Source organism: Rhinopithecus roxellana, chromosome 9 (genome assembly GCF_007565055.1).
Source record: "Rhinopithecus roxellana isolate Shanxi Qingling chromosome 9, ASM756505v1, whole genome shotgun sequence".
NCBI classification, from domain to species: Eukaryota; Metazoa; Chordata; class Mammalia; order Primates; family Cercopithecidae; genus Rhinopithecus; species Rhinopithecus roxellana.
In genome coordinates this window covers 48,363,682-48,385,544 of record NC_044557.1, presented here as the reverse complement: position 1 = coordinate 48,385,544, position 21,863 = coordinate 48,363,682, and the positions used below count along the sequence as shown (strand labels likewise).

Below are 21,863 nucleotides of genomic sequence, written 5' to 3'. Positions count from 1 at the left end.
TAGATTTGAATTTTGAAAAGATCACTCTGGATGCAAAACAGTTGAGGATAAAAAGATGTTTGAAATCCATTGCTCTCAGCGCATGCTTGACAGGAATTGTTACAAGTATTTGAATATTCTCCTCTTTGTTCTTACTCATGAAACCTCTCCAACATCTTCCTCTCTGCTAAGACAATTCCATTACTTCCTTCAGGATCTGGTTAAGTATATTCACCATATTTACTTTAAAATTTACAATCTCTATTAATCATGTCCCCACTCTGAATTCTTTCTGCATTTGCAAGACACTTACAATGTGATAAAAGTAATTTAATTCTCTGCTTTATATATTCTTTTCCCAAAGCAAACTTTGCTTCTTAAGGACAGGGGCCTGCATATGAGTTTCAGAACAAAAATGATTGCTCTAGATAAATTAATTATCAATGTTTGGCTCCTCCTCCTATCAACAGCTGACTTGTCAAGTTCATAAATTGTATCTTTTACAAGCATTGTAAGAGTAAAATAATCTGAATACAAAGATAGACATTGCAAATATTTAGAGCATGTTTGTAATCAAGCCAATGTAATCAGTAGATACATAAAATTGGCACTGTCTAGTCTGAGTCTCTAACCTCTGTATAATATTTTGTGTGAAAGGACGCTTCGTGTGTGACTACTCATAAAAATTGTCTCTATTAAGCATTTTAAAAGTTTTTATCTTGCATATGTGTTTGAGGAAAAAAGTTCTAATGACTACACTTAGATTGAAAAATGCAATAAATATTTCCAATATTAACAAACTTAGAATTTAAACTCAATTAAATATTAAGAGGATATGTTAAATTTTACTTGCTTATATTAAAATTGTATTAAAATCAATTAAATAAAAAACATAGACAGTTTTATGAGGATTTTTACATTATAGGAATTGTGATTTAAAAAATTCTGAATAATTTCATAGATAGATTCTGACTTTTTAAGACTCCCTAAGTAATATGAGTCAAAATGCAATCTTTTTTCTGTTTTTCCACAGAGGGTTTAGCAGTGTTCTATTATGTATCAAAGACAGGAAGTTAAGTATAAAAATGGATACGCTCTATCATGGTGCAAAAAATGTGCCAAACGACTGGAAATGTATAAGAAAATAAATTAAATTATGAAGACTATAGTCTTCATAAAACTTTAAGAACTCACATTAGGATGTTTAATTTTTTCTGGTACTACTGATGTTTAATTTTTAATCTCTAAATTATATATAAACATTTTTAAACATGTAGTAAATAAAACACTGTTCCTTTTCAGAAAATGATATACAAATACACATTATTTGAGATCAAATAAGGTAATATAGGTAAAGTACTAATCCAGTGCATGATCTAATGAATATTAATTTCCTTCTCACTCTTAAGAAAAAGAAGAATGCTTAGATCGGTTGTTGTACCTGATACTAATAGCAATTTCACGTAATAATGGCCTATTATTTCATCCATAAAAAATGTGCTTCATACTAAGAACTTGCTGGGGTTTGTTGGGGGACAGATTAGAAAGGGTTTATTTGGGAATCAAAAAACTCAAGAAGCAAGTGATTAATATGCTTGAACTGAAGTTTTGCTCAAATCATCAAAAACAAAGGTATAATACTTAAAGCTGGAAATGTATACACATCCTAGAAACTAAGGGTCTTCTTCAGGACATGATGGAGGAACTAACTTCTATAGGGAACAATTGGAAGATATGCCTTTGCCTGAGTTTCTAGCAACACAGGTAAAACAAACAAACAGAAAACGGTGGATATGGTCAAGCGCTTGACCTAAAAAACAAAATTGTTGGATAAATTGTAACATACTTGCTTTGTATGAAAAGTCATTCAGCTTGGACAGACGTAGGGAAAGATGAGATTTGAACTAAAGTCTAAGACTTGGTTTCAGGCACAAAGTGTGATTACAGATGATTAGGATATATGCTCTAAAGATTTACCTGAGGACAAAACTAAGAGAGGATCTAAGAGGAATGACTGAGAATGAGAAATGGTATCTTAGAAGAGGCACAACTTAACTTTGTGCCTCTCAAAACAAAGCAATTTGGTATCATTTTTTTCCTTGGGTTTGTGCAGGTAAGGCACTACATTTTTAGTGTGGTATTTATCTTTGTTCATTGCATTCTTCTCAAAAAGATAGCAATCAACCGAGTAGTGATAGGAAACAGAACTCCAGAAAATTAGCTGTAGCTCATTAAAAAGTGAATCAGGCTTTTAATTGATCTTAAACTGATAGTTAATTTTTCAAACAACAAAAATAATTAAATGCATTTCCTCAAGTATTTGTTAGTTTCATAATAATCAGGATACAGACAGTAAATAGAGCTTCCCCTGAAATGTGCTGGGATATGGCCCTGAATTAAGACTTTCAACTTAAAAAGAAAAACAAAAATGTCAGAAAATTCCCATACCAAAGTAAGCAAGCAGAATGGAGGCATTAAGGAAAACAAAAAGACAAGTGGAAAATATACCAATGTCTGTTGGAAAGCACTTCCTTTATTTCCTTTCTTTAAAATATAGAAAGTTGGATGGGACCAATGGAAATAAAATTTATATTCCTATCTGATAGTGATTTTTTGTAGTTAAATATCAGGCACTTACACAAAACATCTTTTGCTTTTTTCCCTCAAGACTATTACCTCTGACGTCTCCCACATTTTAATGAATTCCATACCTTCCCAAATAGTTTTAATTGTGTTATATCATTTGAAAATATTCACAATATTCTTAACACACTTCTAGCTTGACTTCTCTATACTTTTGACTTGCTTCTTTTGTATGCTTCTTCAGCTTTATATTTGTGGTCATGACACAGGTAAGATTATAAATTAAACTATGTAATCTAGACGCTGATAGGTGCCATGAAAAAAATTAACACAGAGTAATGGAATAGACAGTGAAAGGAGAAAGGTGACTATTCCATTTTAGATAGGCTAGTCAGTAACAGCCTCTCATTGCAGGTAAATTTTGAGCACAGCACACTCAATAAAGTAGGGAACAAATAATTAGCAAAGACCTGTTGTCTGAACAGAGGGAACAGCAAATACAAAGCCTCTGAAGTAGGAACAATCTTGGAATGTCTGAGGCATTATCAAGGCAGCCAGCATAACTAGAGTGGTTCAAGAAGGGAGAGAGAATAAGGAGATAGAATTGAAGATGTGGCAGTGTAGGGCATTGTAGGTATGATATAGAATGTGAATCTTATTCTGTATGAGAAAGGCATTAGAGGTTTAAAAGCAGGTTAAGAACATAATCTGATCTATGTTTTTAAAAGACACTCTGGCAAGAGTAAAAAGAAGTGGACCAACAAGGGAGTTATTTCAGTGCTCCTGAGATACAATCGTGGCCTGTATGAGATAGCCTTCAGCACACATTTGAAAGGAGATTGGGTTTGGAATATATTGAGATATATTGACATGTGAACTTGATGATTGAGGAAGTTAAGAATCAAAGTTGTCGTTTTTTGGTTTTTTGTTTTTTGTTTTGAAAAACTGGATAAAATGGGGGTTCCCTTTATTGTGATGAGGAAGCTTGGGAGTGGAGAAGGTTGAGGGTGTGGAAAATCATGGGTTTTGTTCTGGCCATATGAAGCTGAAATGCCTGTTAAGTATCCATGAGAAGATGCTGTACAATGAGTTTGATACATGAATCTAGAGAGAACAGGAAATATAAATTGAGGAATCATTACTATATTAACTGTATTTTTTTCCTAAGGTAGAAAAACATCTAAATAATTATCTGATTTTTATTTTTATCTACACATTAATTATTAAATATTTTTTCCAAGTTTTTAATTTTATTTCAGACTGCATTGTTTTCCTTTCTGTGAAAAACTTTATTGTTTCTTGAACATTAGAAAGAAATCTGATTATTATGCATGATTATATAGGCATAATATACAAAATCTTTAAGTATATTTTAAAAATGTGAATTATATTCCTTTCCCAGTTCTAGAAATTTACTTTCTTTTGCTATTTTCTATCCCTTCTCCTCCAAAACACAGGAAATGAGGAAAATGCATTAGGCTCTCAAATCAAATGCCGTAAGTATAACAAGCGAAGTTATTTTTTGCATAGGATAGTGTTTCCTGGAAGACAGATGCTATTTCAAGTCAAATAAAGTTAAATCTGATGCATATTTATTATTTACCTGGCTGTGTTAGGATTGGTGGAGGTAATAAGTATTGCAACGTAGCCTTGATCTCAAATTTATAAATTTATAGAGAAAACAAGATATCTATATATAAAGCAATATAAGACAAAAAAATATGAATTATAAATATAAAATCACTCTAATTGGTTAAAGAAGAGGTAGAAACAACAGTGGTGTTGGGTTTTGAGAAATAAAACAATTTGCAGATACATGAACAATAACATGAGATCCATGTCTGAGCATGACTTACCAAGTGGTTGGCCGGCGATGACTCTGGCATTTTCTCCAGCCACTGCAGCTCTTGCATGTCGCTCACTCATGTACTGTACAAATGCATAACCTTTGTGAACGGAGCATCCAACTATTTTTCCATACTTTGAAAAAATGGCTTCAATGTCAACTTTCTTGACAATTGCCGTATTTAGATTGCCAATGAAAACACGGGAGTTGATGGACTTGGGGTCATTCTTATTGGTGACATTGCTGGTCTGTGTTTTGCCAGTCATGATTTGCTCTCCTTGCTTTAATCCTTAAACAAACAAACAAAACAAATAATCAAAAGGTAAATCATTAGATTGAATGGGTATCACTGGCTTTTTAACAGTTTTTCAATATTACACTCAGGAAACCTCCAATCCCTAAGTATTAATGATTTTCTTGAGAAGAAATTAATATATTTAGTAATATAAAAGTAAACATTGCATTGCTAAATACAGTAGAAAAAACTTATAATGACTTAACATACAGTTATAAAAAATTCTTGATTTGTTAATGACTGAACATTTTGCAGTTGTTTTTATATTTAAGTCTATCTATTTTGCAAAACAAAGTTTGAGGAAAATCTGCCTTATTCTATCAACAGCAACCAAAAGTCCAGTACGGCTAAGGTCTAATGATAGATGTATTACAGAAATGTAACCTCCATCTTCTGTTTGAGTACATGCATTTTTATTTTTATATTTCTGTAATAGGTAGACATATTGTCTATTTCAATATCAGAACCCTTCTGTCAGAAACTAATAGTTTTTTCCATTAAAGGCTGTGGAAAAGAAAAAATGGCATTAGAAATTCAATTCGAAAATTTAACATAAGAAAATCACAATTTTAAAAATAAGCGACTTAGCCAGAATACTATATATGCTATTTATTTGAACCAATAGCACATGTCAGTTTCATAAAAACACAAAACAAAACATATGAGCCAATGTTCATCAATGATCAGCAAATTAGGAGATTAGGTAACTGCTGAAATGTTATTCTTAACCTCACTTTCTAATTCACTTAACTAAGGGCTCCTATGTTGCCTAAAGATTGCTAGTATTTTTCAAAATCATTTTGTGAGCTTGGTAGAATATTTGTGTCTAATTAAATTCAACAAAACTTTTATTTCTAAGTATTCCAGCACATACAGATTTATTTTTAAGGCCTTGAAAATTCCTTCCTTCCTTCCTTTTCTTCTTCCTTCCTTCCTTCCTTCCTTCCTTCCTTCCTTCCTTCCTTCGGTCCTTCCTTCCTTCCACAACATTTGCTAACAACCTATTTTTTGTCATGCATCATTTACAGTACCTATTATAGACAACATTAAGGCTAAACTAAAATTTCAACAAGGTTACAGTCTCTGAATTGATGATCATTGTGGAACATTAGCTAATTGATACTGTTTGTCAGTGACAACTATATTTTTATATGAAGGCTCTCTTAAAATATTACAGCTATAAAAATAAGTGCATCTGATTTTAAGAATCATTTAAAATGATATTTCTAAATTAAACATTAAGGCAGTGGAAGTCTTTAAGGCATGTAAATTGGATATGCTTGAAAATGTACTTATTATGCATTTAAACCAGGTACTCCTGAAATCAAGAGCAACCAAGTAATGTAAAATGTTGCAAATTAAGTTGTTCAATATTACCTCTGAGATTTTTAAAGCTTTACTTCATATTGGACAGCCAACAATATAAATATCTCCTTATAATGAAGATCAGTTTCACAAACAAAACATTCAGTTATTTACATAAAAAATAAGAGTAAAATATCATTAGAAACAAAGATTATAACACTGCCTTGTATTGATTCAGATTAGCTACATTTAAGTGGTACCTGTATGAATTATTCAAAGTAGAGTTGAAGAAAGAAAAGTTGATACATTTTTTTTTATCTTGAAATTTAAGCTATTGCATATCTCAAGACAAATGCTCTGAGAATTAATTGAAACAAGAAAAATCAAGCTAGGTAATCTAGAGTCAGTTTCCTTTCTTACCATTCCAGGTCAACATCAGTAATACAATCCATAGAAAGCATAGTATTTTGTTTGTGCTCTCATGTGACACATACTTTTAGAAACACCATAGAGTTATTTTCAAGGGTAAATAATTCTTATGGTTGACGTTTTATTTCCTGGACAGATATACATTGGTTAAAATGCAAACACAAGAATTTCTAGATTAGATCAGACCTGTGGTTTACAGAGCCTGGTGGTCTGCCATTGATAGTAACCCTTGGTCAAATTTAATTTGAAGGTACAGCTGTACTCTGAATGCTCACTGTGAATGTGAACATGCTATCTTGGACTCTGCTCTGTTCTTTTATTCTGTGTGGATGACACTCATAACTGTACCTCCAAACTTACAACTGTGTAATTCTAATTAATAACTCTTACCTATCTTAAAATCTATACATATCTATATATCTAATTTTTTTCACAACCACTGACTTGCTAGTTTCCATCAGTGTTTATAAGAGTATATAAGTGTTTATCATTTTAAATGAGTCTATCCAGGTTTATAAGTTTTGTTATAGTATTGCATTCTGTCATTTCAACATTCTCTAAAAGTTAGGCCTCAATTCATAGTTTAATATCTTTTCTATTACAGAAACTTTTAAATCAGTTGAAGAAAGATTTCCACTTTCAACCATGATGGAGTAACAGTGACTAAATTAACCCACCTGGTTCAAAGAAATAGAAAACCAGGGAAACATAGATGAAGCAACTGTTTTTCAGATATTAAATACAGGCAGGACAGAGCCATTACATCTGAGAAAGAAGAGACAAACAAGTAAAACATAGGCGAGCCAAGCTTTCTGCCTGGAAAACGTATTTCAGGTCTAGAGCAGTGTCCGTGGGGTAGGGAGGATATCACAAACTGAGAAAGTTACCCTACTGAATTGAGGAGATACAGATCACAGTTCAGAGCATCTGCGGCAGTTGGAATTTGTGTGACAGGTTTCTTGAGACAAAAGAGCTATGCAGAAAAAGAACTCTAGAAATCTGCTTTAAAGTCCTTTGAACCTATGCTGATTTCTAAGTCATGTATGCAAAAGGTACAGTTTCATGAGGCTGGGCAAGAAGTTAATTGCAAACTTGTGAACTGAATGATTCCAAGAACCGCAAAAGGCCAAGAATCACTCACGTTCCTACCAGCAGCAGTGGAGAGGCCAAATTGACTACCTGGAGAATTAAATTTAGGCATCAGAAGGGTGGGCCTTAGTAATGGGGATTAAAGATTCCAACAGGTAAAGGTATTCTGTGACCACCCTAGCAAAAGCTGAAAACAAGGCTTAAGATGATCAAACTAAAGCAGAAACAACCCAAATATCTATCAAAGAAAAGTTTAACACTTCTTTAAAAACAATAATTGGGCCAGGTGTGGTAGTTCATGCCTGTAATCCCTGCACTTTGGGAGGCTGAAGTGGGTAGATGGCTTGAGGTCAGGAGTTTGAGACCAGCCTGGCCAACATGGTAAAACCCCATCTCTACTAAAATACAACAAACAAACAAACAAACAAAAAAAAAACAGCCAAGCCTGGTGGCACACATCTGTAAATCCCAACTACTTGGAAAGCTGAGGCAGAAGAATCACTTGAAGTTAGGAGTCAGAGGTTGCAGTGAGCAGAAAGCACCCCACTGCACTCCAGCGACAAAGTGAAGCTCCATCTCAAAAAAAAAAAAAAAAAAAAAAAAAAAAAGGAAAAAATCGAATTCAGACATTCAATCACATAAAATACACTATTTTCACCATCATGCAAAACCTCCTACAGATCTTAAGAATTAAAATATGACCCATGACCAGAAGAGACATTAAAGATTTTTTAAATGAATCAAATGGGACTTTTAAAGATAAAAGCTATAATATCTAACAATTTTTTAAAAATCACTGAATGGTGATGAAACTTCAGAACAAATTTGTGAATTAGAAGTTGTAGAAATACAGAGTATGTGAAATGTAGTATAGAAATAAAACATTGAAAAAATATACAGAGCCTCAGTGAGTTAATATTTAACTCTGTCAAGCTGATAAACACATAAATCTGGAGTCCCAGAGGGGCTAGTAGAAAAATATTCAAGAAAATTAATGGCCAAAATATTCCAAATTTGATAAAAATGATAATCCCACAGATCCAAGAATTTCAATGAACCTCAAGCAGAATAAATATGTATAAAACCACACCAGACACATCATAATTACTGAAAACCAGTGATAAAAAGAAAAATTAGAGAGCTGTCAGGCATTGGAAAAAATACCTACATTTTTACACAAAAAATGGTTTATAACAGTCAAAAAAATGTTACAACTATAAAACAAATGACAAGGGAAAATGAATTTTTCAGTGCAAACTGTCTCTTTGTTTTTAATTTAGAAGTCTGGATGGAGCTCATGTAAAGTGTCTACGAAAGCTGCTGTAAAATAAAAGATAAACTGTAAACTACTGTTGCTGTTGTTCCAAAGAATTTTCTATGAAGGTGGAAACATTCCATATCTACACCATCCAAAAAATTAGTCAATAACCACATGTGACTTTTGAACCCTTGAAATCTGGCTAGTATGATTAAGAAACTGTATTTTTAATTTTACTTAGTTAAAATTGAGGCCACATTTTAATGAATTGCTTTACCCCAAAAGGCTAACAGGGCTCTTGCCTTGTAAACATATAGTATAAAAGTAAATCAGAAATGTATCTAGCTATTTATGTTTCATTCAAACCTAGAGAACAGCTATGTTTTTGGTCCTGAAAACTTGGGAAAGGTATGACAGTGTAGCTGTATTTCAGAAGAATAAAAAGTTCAACTATCTGTCATATGATAACTAATTTAAAAGATTAAGGGTTTTCATTCTGGAAATATCAGATTGAGGTGGTAAGTGCTCTGTAACATTATAAAGAATGTTATCAGAATAAATTAAGTCTTTTAATTTGTATTTGAGAGAGATTTTTACCTTTGAATCCATATATGATACATTTATTATAAATTTAAGGCAGCTCAAAAATGTGCTTTAGATAAAATATTTTTTTGGAGCAGACAAAATCACTAGCCAGTAAACTCTACCATTCTGCTGATTTAGTGGTCTTGAATTTCCATCTAAATTACAGAGTCACTAAGACACTTACATTGATTAAAAAATTAAAAACAATAACAGAAAAAAAAAAAAAAAAACAACCAGGTAATATGGATTGTCCCTGTGTCCGCACCCAAATCTCAACTTGAATTGTAATAATCCCTATGTATTGTGGGAGGGACTCAGTGGGAGGTAATTGAATCATGGGAGTAGGTTTTTTTCCCATGCTGTTCTCATGATAGTGAATAAGTCTCATGAGAGCTGATGGTTTTATAAAGGGAAGTTCCTCTGCACATGCCCTCTTGCCTGCTGCCATATAAGACATGCATTTGCTCTTCCTTCGTCTTCCGCCATGATTGTGAGGCCCCCGCAGCCATGTGGAACTGTAAGTCCATTAAACCTCTTTCCTTTATCAATTCCAGTCTCAGGTATGTCTTTATTAGCAGTATGAGAATGGACTAACACAGTAAATTGGTGCTGGGAGTGGAATGCTGCTGTAAAGATAACCAAAGTGGGGAAGCACCTTTGGCATTTTGCCTGCCACCATGTAAGATGTACCTTTGCTCCTCATTAGCGTTCTGTCAAGATTGTGAGGCCTCCCCATTCATGTGTAACTGTGCATCCACTGAACTTCTTTTTTTTATAAATTACCCAGTCTACCATCCTGGCTAACACGGGAAACCCCGTCTCTACTGAAAATACAAAAAATTAGCCAGGCATGGTGGTGGGTTCCTGTAGTCCCAGTTACTCAACAGACTGAGGCAGGAGAATGGCGTGAACCCGGGAGGCAGAGTTTGCAGTGAGCCAAGATCGCACCACTGCGCTCCAGCCTGGGTGAAAGAGTGAGAATCCATGTCAAAAAAAAAAAAAAAAAAAAAAAATTACCCAGTCTCAGGTATGTCTATTAGCAGCATGAGAATGGACTAATACATCAGGTATTCACGAGAGTCTGCCAACAATATTAATACATACAATATTCAAAAACCAAGGAAAGGATGAAAGAGAGGCAAAAATGATTAAGAAAGAATGGATCATACACTAAAAGTTATTTGCTGAAGTCTAGAGCTATTACTCAAGTAAGTACTATAATACAAGACAAACCATGGAAAATGCTGGAATAAATACAAACTAAAGTTGTCACTTTTGGAAAAGAGAGAAAGTGATCATATCCGGTTGAAAATATCAGAGAAAACCTCTTAAAGTAAGTGATATTTGAATTAAACAATACTATAAAAATTCAACAGGCATACAGTAAATATCTCAGCATGCACAAGAGGACAGTTGTTTTCAAATATTTTAAACTCATCCCCGGAACTTTTTTCATTAAACAGGTTAATATAAAATTGTTCATATTCAGAATTAGAATAAAGGAAAAACTGAACTGAAATAAACTAACAAATTTAAGCTTCTCTTCCTGGACAAAATAAAGACTACCAAGAAAATTCTGAATTCATTCTTCAAAAACCACCCATGATTTAGAATACGTAACTTATATCCACCAGAGCAGTGACAATTCTTCAATAGATCTTTAAAAAAACTATTTATTACAAGTTAAAATACTATTTACAAAACAATTTTGTGGAAAATTTTCTGATTTTCCTTTCTCCGTGAAGAAATTATCATAGTATATTTAGTGATGTCTATGTCATTTATGAAGTTAAATATCACAATTATGTTCAAGATTTCATTATTTAAGCCTCAAACTGCTTTCTGAAATAAATCAATATATTGATTTTTAAAAGTAAAGAGTCAGGGAATATGTAAATAATAAGATGATATATACATTTAATGAAAAAAGAATATAATCCCAACCTGAAGATGTTTACAATTTCAATCTTGTATTTTTATCTCTAGTATCTAGAGAAAAGCTATAAACTAGAAAAAAGTTAACATAATCTACATACCAAGTATCATTATTTATTACTTGAATGCCTATTTAATTATGCTGTTAAATATTTACATTGGCTATAGCCTAAATAGTTGCATAGTAATAAGCCTAAGCCATCACTTTCTTTGTACGCTTGATAGGCATTTAGCTTGTTTCCATTATTCTCAGGTCACAAAAGTATCTGAGATGAACACTGAAACATTTAATAAGCATAAGTTTCCAGTACAGTATTGACATTTCTGGGTCAAACAAAATGGATGATGTTAGTTATCAATCCCCAACTACTTTCCAGAAAAGTCACACACTTTTCTTCTCCCACTAGGAGATAATATGGTGCCGGTTTTTGCATACTCAAAGCGGTTTTGATAACTGCCAGCTCTTCCCTAAGTAACTCCACTCAAAACTGTTTTCTGATTCATTAGGTTAAATGGAAGAATGAATAGGCCATAAGCCAAATAAAAGGATACCCTGATCTATAATAGTAATGAAGTTTAAGAGTTTAGCAAGGCTGCTGCTAATAATAGAAACATCATAATTCCCTTGTACTTAGGGAAAATGGAATTAGCGTTGGAGTTTCCCAGATATCACCAGAGAAAGTCATTATTATTGAAAAATATATAAAAAAGATATTCTGTTTTCCTTTGCTAAATCTTCAGATTATATCTTAACATATTGGTGTTATAATAATATGTGCTCAATGATTACTTAAAATCTAAAGTTGTTTATAAATTTAAAATTCTATATATAAGCTCTTGATCTTTCAGCAGTTTTTCTATCTTTGTACTTCAATTCAATTACTACAACTCTGGATAACAGTCACAGTGGAAGTGAAATGTCCTACTCAAAGTCTTTGAAAACTAATTACATTCACATAAGTTTTTCTTTCCAATTTTTTAAAAACTATGCTCCTTAGACACTGAGTATAGTATTTTGTCAATAGCACCAGGAATCTAGAAATTCAGTTTCCATTTTCATTTCTATCTATCATTTTGTGTATAAAGAATTAAAGATATAAAATATTTTATTAAGGACCCACTGAAAATAGAGGTCACATGATAAATGTCACAGTAAATTGATCAATGTGAGAGATTTTATAAAGAAAAATACCTTAAAATACCACTAAATGGAATCTAGAAATATTTCAAAAATTAGGCAAATGATAGTATTTCATTCAACAGCTCATCAAAATTTAATAAAATTATTGTAACAACATAAAATTGAAATTACTGTAGAATAATGGGAATGCATTAATTTTTGTTATAGCAAATAATGTTAGCTAAAATGTCTTAATAGCAGAGACTAGGTTTGAATAGAACAGTTAGGTACTAAGAAATAAGCGTTTTCATTTGGAGATTGAGATTAAGTAATTGGAAAGCAAAAATAATATATAATTGTAGATAATGCAACAACTATAGTTATAAAAAGTTAGTAATTTCTTATTGGTTATTTTAACTACAAAATTGGAAATCAATGGATATTGGTAAGTCAACATTTAAAACTTAGTTGAGAATTTGGAATATTAATAAACTTCCATGTTAAACAATAATTATTAAATATAAATTAAATGACTGACATTTTGTAAATAAAGAGTAGTAATAAGTGGTAAACTATCTCTTGGGGAACATTTAATGAAGTGCTGAAGATCCAAATGTAATTTGGCAGAGGGTTATAGTCTATAAGGAACCATCACCTTGGTTCATAAGGGGGTTAAACACATTCATGCAGATGAAAGAACACAACTGGCTGGGTCAGGCCACAAATAGAGAATAAATAACCAGTGGAACAAACAACCAGTGGAACTCCTTTCTCTGTTGATGTATTTGTCTGTTCAGATTACCATTTAAAAAAATGTCAAAAGTAGCTTAAATAACGGAAGTTTATTTCTCACAGTTTTTGAGGCTGGGAAGTCCCAGATCAAGCTGATGGCCAATTTGGGTTCTGATGAGAGCTCTCTTTCTGACTCACAGATAACTGCCATATCACTGTGTCTGACATGTAAGAGAGAAAGAGCTCTGGCCTCTCTTCCACTTCTTATAAGGGCACAAGTCCTATTATGGGATCTTCATACTCATGACCTCATCTAAACCAAATTACCTGCCAAAGTCCCCACCTTCAAATATCATCACATTGGGGGTTAGGGCTTAAATATATGAATTTTGAGAAGACATATTTCAGTCCACAGCAGTTCATATTATCCAATAGCAAGAACCCACTTTTTGTTTTGAAGTTTTGGGGAAATGGAATAAGCTCCCTCTGAGCCATAAGAGGTGTGTGATTGTTGCTAATTATTCTGTGAGGGCTCATGTAAACCAGTGGTCCCCAACCTGTTTGGCAACAGGGATTGATTTCATGGAAGACAATTTTTCCATAGGATACAGGTGGTGGGACAGGGGTGAGAGATGGTGAGGTGGTTTCAGGATGAAACCGTTCCACCTCAGATCATCAAGCATTAGTTAGATTCTTGTAAGGCGCAGGCAACGTAGATCCCTCACATGCACAGTTCACAATAGGGTTCACACCCCTATGAGGATCTAATGCCACCATTGATCTGACAGGAGGCAGAGTTCAGACAGTAATGGTGGCTCATCGGCTGCTCACCTCCTGCAGTATGGCCCTGTTCTTAACAGGTGACAGACTGATACCTATCTGCAGCCCAGGGATTGGGGACCCCTATCTAAAGAATGTCTATGTATCCAAACACTAAGATCACATAAAACATTCTGATGAAATTTTTACAAAGAAGAAAAGTTAAATATCAATTTTAAAAACAAAAAAAAGACTTAAAGAAATGAGATCACACGGTGATATCACTAAGAAGTATTCACTTCAAGAGGCTATCCTAAAGTACATTCATATTCTCTGGAATGTGACCAAATTGATAGAATTTCAGGAAATTTAGCACATGTGATAATCTGAAAAGCATTTTCCTCTGCAAAACAAAGCTTAAATCACACATATTGTCTAAATATACTGACCGCAATTATGCTTCCATGATAACTTTCCACTCACCAAGATGACCTAGTAAGAAGATAGTTTTGAGTTGTATAGAAAAGTCAAGTGAACAATAACTAGACTACTGGAGAGAAACAGATCAGGCAAGGTCAGTACCCACTTGTGACGTAAGGATCTTGAGAAATGGAGCAATTAAGAAACAAGCTTCCTTTGGTGACTGGTGATGTTGTGATTGGTGCTATGTCTACACTATCACAGATTGTGCACCAAGCACAGATGCAACCCTATGCCACTGATTGCTATTTGAATCATATTTAGTAGAAGGCTGAGGACCATGGGACTCCATTACATTGTTTTGTGACTGGTCAGCAACATCCTGTAAAAAATCAAAACCCATTTGGAAAGATCCCTTACTGGGCTGAGACTGGGAAGTCAGACTAAAGTGGAGAAGAAGAAATCAGTGCCACTTTAATTCTTTACTCATATCATCCCTCTTGTTTTAGTGCCTGCTGTAGACATTGCTAAAAGGGGTTCCATTTAGGAGATTTCTCATTTAAAAGACGGTCTGTAAACCATTAAAACTACCTTTAAAATAATTCTGAAATGCTTAGTTTATATGTAATAAGCACAAAACACTTAAGGTATATCTGCCATTGGTCTAAGTTATTATGAAATACTCATTCACTTACAGCAGTGAGGAAAGGGTTTCACTTCTTTTCTTTGTTTCCTGTGGGATCTGGAGTATTTTCAAACAGTGTTCTAAGTTACTTAGAGAAGATACCAATCCTACAGAACGCAAGGAGTCTGCACTGAGAGACTTATTTACCACCAAACCATTGAGGAGAATAGCTACAAACTGCTAAGACTTTGTGGTTTATGTGATTTATATTAAGAGAGAGGATGGCAGTTTAAAAATATCTTGAGAATGCCCAGAAACTGTTATAATTTTTCTTAAATTATAGATCCACAAATCTACAAACTCCAACTAAATTTCCCTGAAATACGTAAAATAGAGTATATAACATATAATTGGAAGTCCCTGAGCAAGATGGCCGAATAGGAACAGCTCCAGCCTCCAACTCCCAGCACGAGCAACGCAGAAGATGGTTGATTTCTGCATTTTCAACTGACGTACCAGGTTCATCTGACTGGGGAGTGCCAGACAATCGTTGCTGGTCAGTTGGTTCAGCCCAACCAGCGAGAGCTGAAGCAGGGCCAGGCATTGCCTCACCTGGGAAGCACAAGGGGGAAGGGAATCCCTTTTCCTAGCCAAGGGAAACTGAGACACACAACACCTGGAAAATCGGGTAACTCCCACCCTAATACTGTGCTTTACCAAGGGTCTTAGTAAATGGCACACCAGGAGATTATATCCCACACCTAGCCCAGAGGGTCCCACGCCCACGGAGCCTCCCTCAGTGCTAGCACAGCAGCCTGAGATCTAACTGCAAGGCAGGAGCCAGGCTGGGGGAGGGGCGCCTGCCATTGCTGAGGCTTAAGTAGGTAAACAAAGCCGCAGGGAAGCTCCAACTGGGTGGAGCTCACCACAGCTCAATCAACTGGAAGAAAGAGTATCAATGATTGAAGATGAAATGAATGAATGAAATGAAGTGAGAAGAGAAGTCTAGAGAAAAAGAGGAAAAAGAAATGAACAAAGCCTACAAGAAATATGGGATTATGTGAAAAGAACAAATCTACATCTGATTGGTGTGCCTGAAAGTGATGGGGAAAATGGAACCAAGTTGGAAAACACTCTTCAGGATATCATCCAGAACTTCCCCAACCTAGTAAGGCAGGCCAACATTCAAATTCAGGAAATACAGAGAATGCCACAAAGATACTCCTCAAGAAGAGCAACTCCAAGACACATAACTATCAGATTCAACAAAGTTGAAATGAAGGAAAAAATGTTAAGGGCAGCCAGAGAGAAAAGTCGGGTTACCCACAAAGGGAAGCCCATCAGACTAACAGCAGATCTCTCAGCAGAAACTCTACAAGCCAGAAGAGAGAGGGGACCAATATTCAACATTCTTAAAGAAAAGAATTTTAAACCCAGAATTTCATATCCAGTCAAACTAAGTTTAGTAAGTGAAGGAGAAATAAAATCCTTTACAGACAAGCAAATGCTTAGAGATTTTGTCACCACCAGGCCTGCCCTACAAGAGACCCTGAAGGAAGCACTAAACATGGAAATGAACAAACGGTACCAGGCATTGCAAAAACATGACAAAATGTAAAGACCATCGATACTGGGAAGAAACTGCATCAACTAACGAGTAAAATAACCAGCTAATGTCACAGTGACAGAATCAAGTTCACACATAACAATATTAACCTTAAATGTAAATGGACTAAATGCTCCAATTAAAAGACAAAGACTGGCAGATTTGATAAAGAGTCAAAAATCATCAGTTTGCTGTATTCAGGAGACTGATCTCACATGCAGAGACACACATAGGCTCAAAATAAAGGGATGGAGGAAGATCTACCAAGCAAATGGAGAACAAAAAAAAAAGCAGGGGTTGCAATTCTAGTCTCTGATAAAACAGACTTTAAACCATCAAAGATCAAAAGAGACAAAGAAGGCCATTACATAATGGAAAAGGGATTAATTCCACAGGAAGAGCTAACTATCCTAAATATATATGCACCCAATACAGGAGCACTCAGATTCATAAAGCAAGTCCTTAGAGACTTACAAAGAGACTTAGACTCCCATACAATAATAATGGGAGACTTCAACACCCCACTGTCAACATTAGACAGATCAATGAGACAGAAAGTTAACAAGGATATCCAGGAATTGAACTCAACTCTGCAGCAACAGACCTAATAGACATCTACAGAAATCTCCACCCCAAATCAACAGAATATACATTCTTCTCAGCACCACATCACACTTATTCCAAAATTGACCACATAGTTGGAAGTAAAGCACTCCTCAGCAAATATAAAATAACAGAAATTATAACACACTGTCTCTCAGACCATAATACAATCAAACTAGAACTCAGGACTAAGAAACTCAATCAAAACCAGTCAACTACATGGAAACTGAACAAACTGCTCTGGAATGACTACTGGGTACATAAAGAAATGAAGGCAGAAATAAAGATGTTCTTTGAAACCAATGAGAACAAGGATACAACATACCAGAATCTCTGGGACATATTTAAAGCAGCGTGTAGAGGGAAATTTATAGCACTAAATGCTCACAAGAGAAAGCTGGAAAGATCTAAAATCAACACCCTAACATCACAATTAAAAGAACTGGAGAAGCAAGAGCAAACACATTCAAAAGCTAGCAGAAGGCAAGAAATAACTAAGATCAGAGCAGAACTGAAGGAGACAGAGACACAAAAGACCCTCCAAAAAATCAATGAATCCAGGAGCTGGTTTTTTGAAAAGATCAAAAAAATTGATAGACCGCTAGGAAGACTAATAAAGAAGAAAAGAGAGAAGAATCAAATAGATGCAATAAAAAATGATAAAGGGGATATCACCACTGACCCCACAGAAATGGAAACTACCATCAGAGAATACTATAAACACCTCTAATCAAATAAACCAGAGAACCTAGAAGAAATGGATAATTACCTGGACATTTACACTCTTCCAAGACTAAACCAGGAAGAAGTTGAATCCCTGAAAAGACCCATAGCAGGCTCTGAAATTGAGGCAATAATTAATAGCCTACCCACCAAAAAAAGTTCAGGACCAGATGGATTCACAGCCGAATTCTACCAGAAGTACAAGGAGGAGCTGGTACCATTCCTTCTGAAACTATTCCAATCAATAGAAAAAAAGGGAATCCTTCCTAACTCATTTTATGAGGCCAACATCATCCTGATACCAAAGCTGGCAGAGACACAACAAAAAAAGAGATTTTTAGACCAATATCCCTGATGAACATCAATGCAAAAATCCTCAATAAAATACTGGCAAACCGAATCCAGCAGCACATCAAAAAGCTTATCCACCATGATCAAGTGGGCTTCATCCCTGGGATGCAAGGCTGGTTCAACATACTCAAATCAATAAATGTAATCCAGCATATAAACAGAACCAAAGACAAAAACCACATGATTATCTCAATAGATGCAGAAAAGGCCTTTGACACAATTCAACAGCCCTTCATGCTAAAAACTCTCAATAAATTTGGTATTGATGGAACGTATCTCAAAATAATCAGTGTTATTTATGACAAACCCACAGCCAATATCATACTGAATGGGCAAAACCTGGAAGCATTCCCTTTGAAAACTGGCACAAGATGGGGATGCCCTCTCTCACCACTCCTATTCCAGATAGTGTTAGAAGTTCTGGCTAGGGCAATCAGGCAAGAGAAAGAAATAAAGCGTATTCAGTTAGGAAAAGAAGAAGTCAAATTGTCCCTGTTTGCAGATGACATGATTGTATATTTAGAAAACCCCATTTTCTCAGCCCCAAATCTCCTTAAGCTGATAACCAACGTCAGCAAAGTCTCAGGATACAAAATTAATGTGCAAAAATCACAAGCATTCTTATACACCAGTAACAGACAAATAGAGAGCCAAATCATGAATGAACTCCCATTCACAAGAGCTTCAAAGAGAATCAAATACCTAGGAATCCAACTTACAAGGGATGTCAAGGACCTCTTCAAGGAGAACTACAAACCACTGCTCAGTGAAATAAAAGAAGACACAAAAAAATGGAAGAACATATCATGATCATGGATAGGAAGAATCAATATTGTGAAACTTGCCATACTGCCCAAGGTAATTTATAGATTCAATGCCATCCCCATCAAGCTACCAATGAGTTTCTTCACAGAATTGGAAAAAACTGCTTTAAAGTTCATATGGAACCAAAAAAGAGCCCACATTGCCAAGACCATCCTAAGTCAAAAGAACAAAGCTGGAGGCATCATGCCACCTGACTTCAAACTATGCTACAAGGCTACAATAACCAAAACAGCATGGTACTGGTACCAAAACAGAAATATAGACGAATGGAACAGAACAGAGCCCACAGAAATAATACCACACATCTACAGCCATCTGATCTTTGACAAACCTGACAAAAACAAGAAATGGGGAAAGGATTCCCTATGGCTAGCCATAAGTAGAAAGCTGAAACTGGATCCTTTCCTTACTCCTTATATGAAAATTAATTCAAGATGGATTAGAGACTTAAATGTTAGACCTAATACCATAAAAACCCTAGAAGAAAACCTAGGTAATACCATTCAGGACATAGGCATGGGCAAGGATTTCATGTCTAAAACACCAAAAGCAATGGCAACAAAAGCCAAAATTGACAAATGGGATCTAATTGAACTAAAGAGCTTCTGCACAGCAAAAGAAACTATCATCAGAGTGAACAGGCAACCTACAGAATGGGAGAACATTTTTGCAATCTACTCATCTGACAAAGGGCTAATATCCAGAATCTACAAAGAACTCAAACAAATTTACAAGAAAAAAACAAACAACCCCATCAAAATGTGGGCAAGTGATATGAACAGACATTTCTCAAAAGAAGACATTCATACAGCCAACAGACACATGAAAAAATAAAAAATGCTCATCACTGGCCATCAGAGGAATGCAAATCAAAACCACAATGAGCTACCATCTCACACCAGTTAGAATGGCAATCATTAAATAGTCAGGAAACAACAGGTGCTGGAGAGGATGTGGAGAAATAGGAACACTTTTACACTGTTGGTGGGACTATAAACTAGTTCAACCATTGTGGAAAACAGTATGGCGATTCCTCAAGGATCTAGAACTAGAAATACCATATGACCCAGCCATCCCATTTACATCCCCGTATCCCATGCAATAAACATGCATACGTATGTTTATTGTGGCACTATTCACAATAGCAAAGACTTGGAATCAACCCAAATGTCCATCAGTGACAGACTGGATTAAGAAAATGTGGCACAAATACACCATGGAATACTATGCAGCCATAAAAAAGGATGAGCTCATGTCCTTTGTAGGGACATGGATGCAGCTGGCAACCATCATTCTCAGCAAACTCTCACAAGAACAGAAAACCAAACACCGCATGTTCTCACTCATAGGTAGGAATTGAACAATGCGATCACTTGGACTTGGGAAGGGGAACATCACACACCAGGGCCTATGGTGGGAAAGGGGGAGAGGGGATGGGGGAGGGATGGCATTGGGAGTTATACCTGATGTAAATGACGAGTTGATGGGTGCTGACGAGTTGATGGGTGCCGCACACCAACATGGCACATATATACATATGTAACAAACCTGCACGTTGTGCACATGTACCCTAGAACTTAAAGTATAATAAATAAAAATAAAAATAACATATAATTGTATATTAACCTTCTTCTGTTACTTAATAATAAATGATACGACAGTTCACATTAATGAACTTCAACAAAGCAAATCTGGAGAGTCAAGGCAAAAACATTATCATATTCATCTATAATTGATGTGGTATATGATGACAGCAATGTAGAAATAATAAGAAGATTGTTCTTGTGTATTCACTGGAATCAAACTCTGCTGTATCCCTCTTATTCCTCCACTGAATAAAACATCTTTCTCCATTTTAAAACTCTCCGGTCACAGAAAGCTAAATTGCAGGAGGTAAACATTGTCATGCCCACAGGAGAAATTCACTCAATCCTAGTTAACAGGTCCATTCTATTCTTGTCCTCTTTGTTCAAACTGTCAATCACGACAGTTCCCTCAGGAGTTAAGACCACTAAGTGATTTGATGTAGGCTACTATACTTACCACAGAGATGCAGAACTTTCAGTCATTACTGATGCAGCTTTGGAAGACTGGCCCAAAGTGAAAGATCTTAAATCCCATAATCAATCCCCTGAAATTTCTTGAACTCTTCTAAAATAAAAATAAATATGCTACAATAGATGCAATGGTGAATTTCCTCCCACAAACTTGAATGTTTGGAGTTGTATTAGGCAGCAAATAAAAATGATATAGTGAAAATGCCTACTGTATGTCTAGATAAGATAACGTTCCTATTTACACATTCCTTAAATTCAACTGCTATGACTGTAGATGCAATGTCATAAATGATAGCATCTAGCAATGCATTATTGCAAATACTGACTTAGAATGTAATTTCTCATTGGTAAAATAAATCCTATTCCTATTGATGCAGTAGTCTATGATGATATCCATGAGTTTCCACTTCTCCCTTCCCCTTAGCTATAGAAAGCAGAATTTCCCTAAAACTTTGGAAAATTCCAAGAAATGTAGACATTAAAAATTATTGATGTTTTTTCTCTAAATAAAAGCTAGTGTTTAAGCTTTGTCAAGGTTAAAGTTTGTTAAGATCTTACTTCAGAAATAATAGTAAGGAGATGGTTGACTATAGGTACAACTATACCACTATGTCTTAGTTCACTAGACATTTGTTGTCTCCACTTAGACTTTGCATTAGATTTTAATGTTAGCATAAATAGTATAACATAGAAGATTTTCAAACTTGGGGGAATAAATCTTAAAATGCTTAACTATTA

The 21,863-nt window shown here is 34.9% G+C and overlaps 1 protein-coding gene across 21 annotated transcripts in view; it reads right to left on the bottom strand.

Moving 5' to 3' along the window:
- The window catches only part of RALYL (RALY RNA binding protein like), a 737,403-nt gene that overhangs the window by 381,135 nt on the left and 334,405 nt on the right, over positions 1 to 21,863 (bottom strand). For 20 of the 21 annotated variants that reach the window (XM_030938231.1, XM_030938233.1, XM_030938241.1 and 17 more), the window contains one exon: positions 4,419 to 4,697. The exons of the other annotated variant lie outside the window; for it this stretch is intronic. In XM_030938231.1, coding sequence (XP_030794091.1) covers positions 4,419 to 4,674 — 256 coding nt within the window. In that variant the 5' untranslated portion in view covers positions 4,675 to 4,697. The remainder of the gene's footprint in view (positions 1 to 4,418; positions 4,698 to 21,863) is intronic. 21 annotated transcript variants of the gene reach the window in all.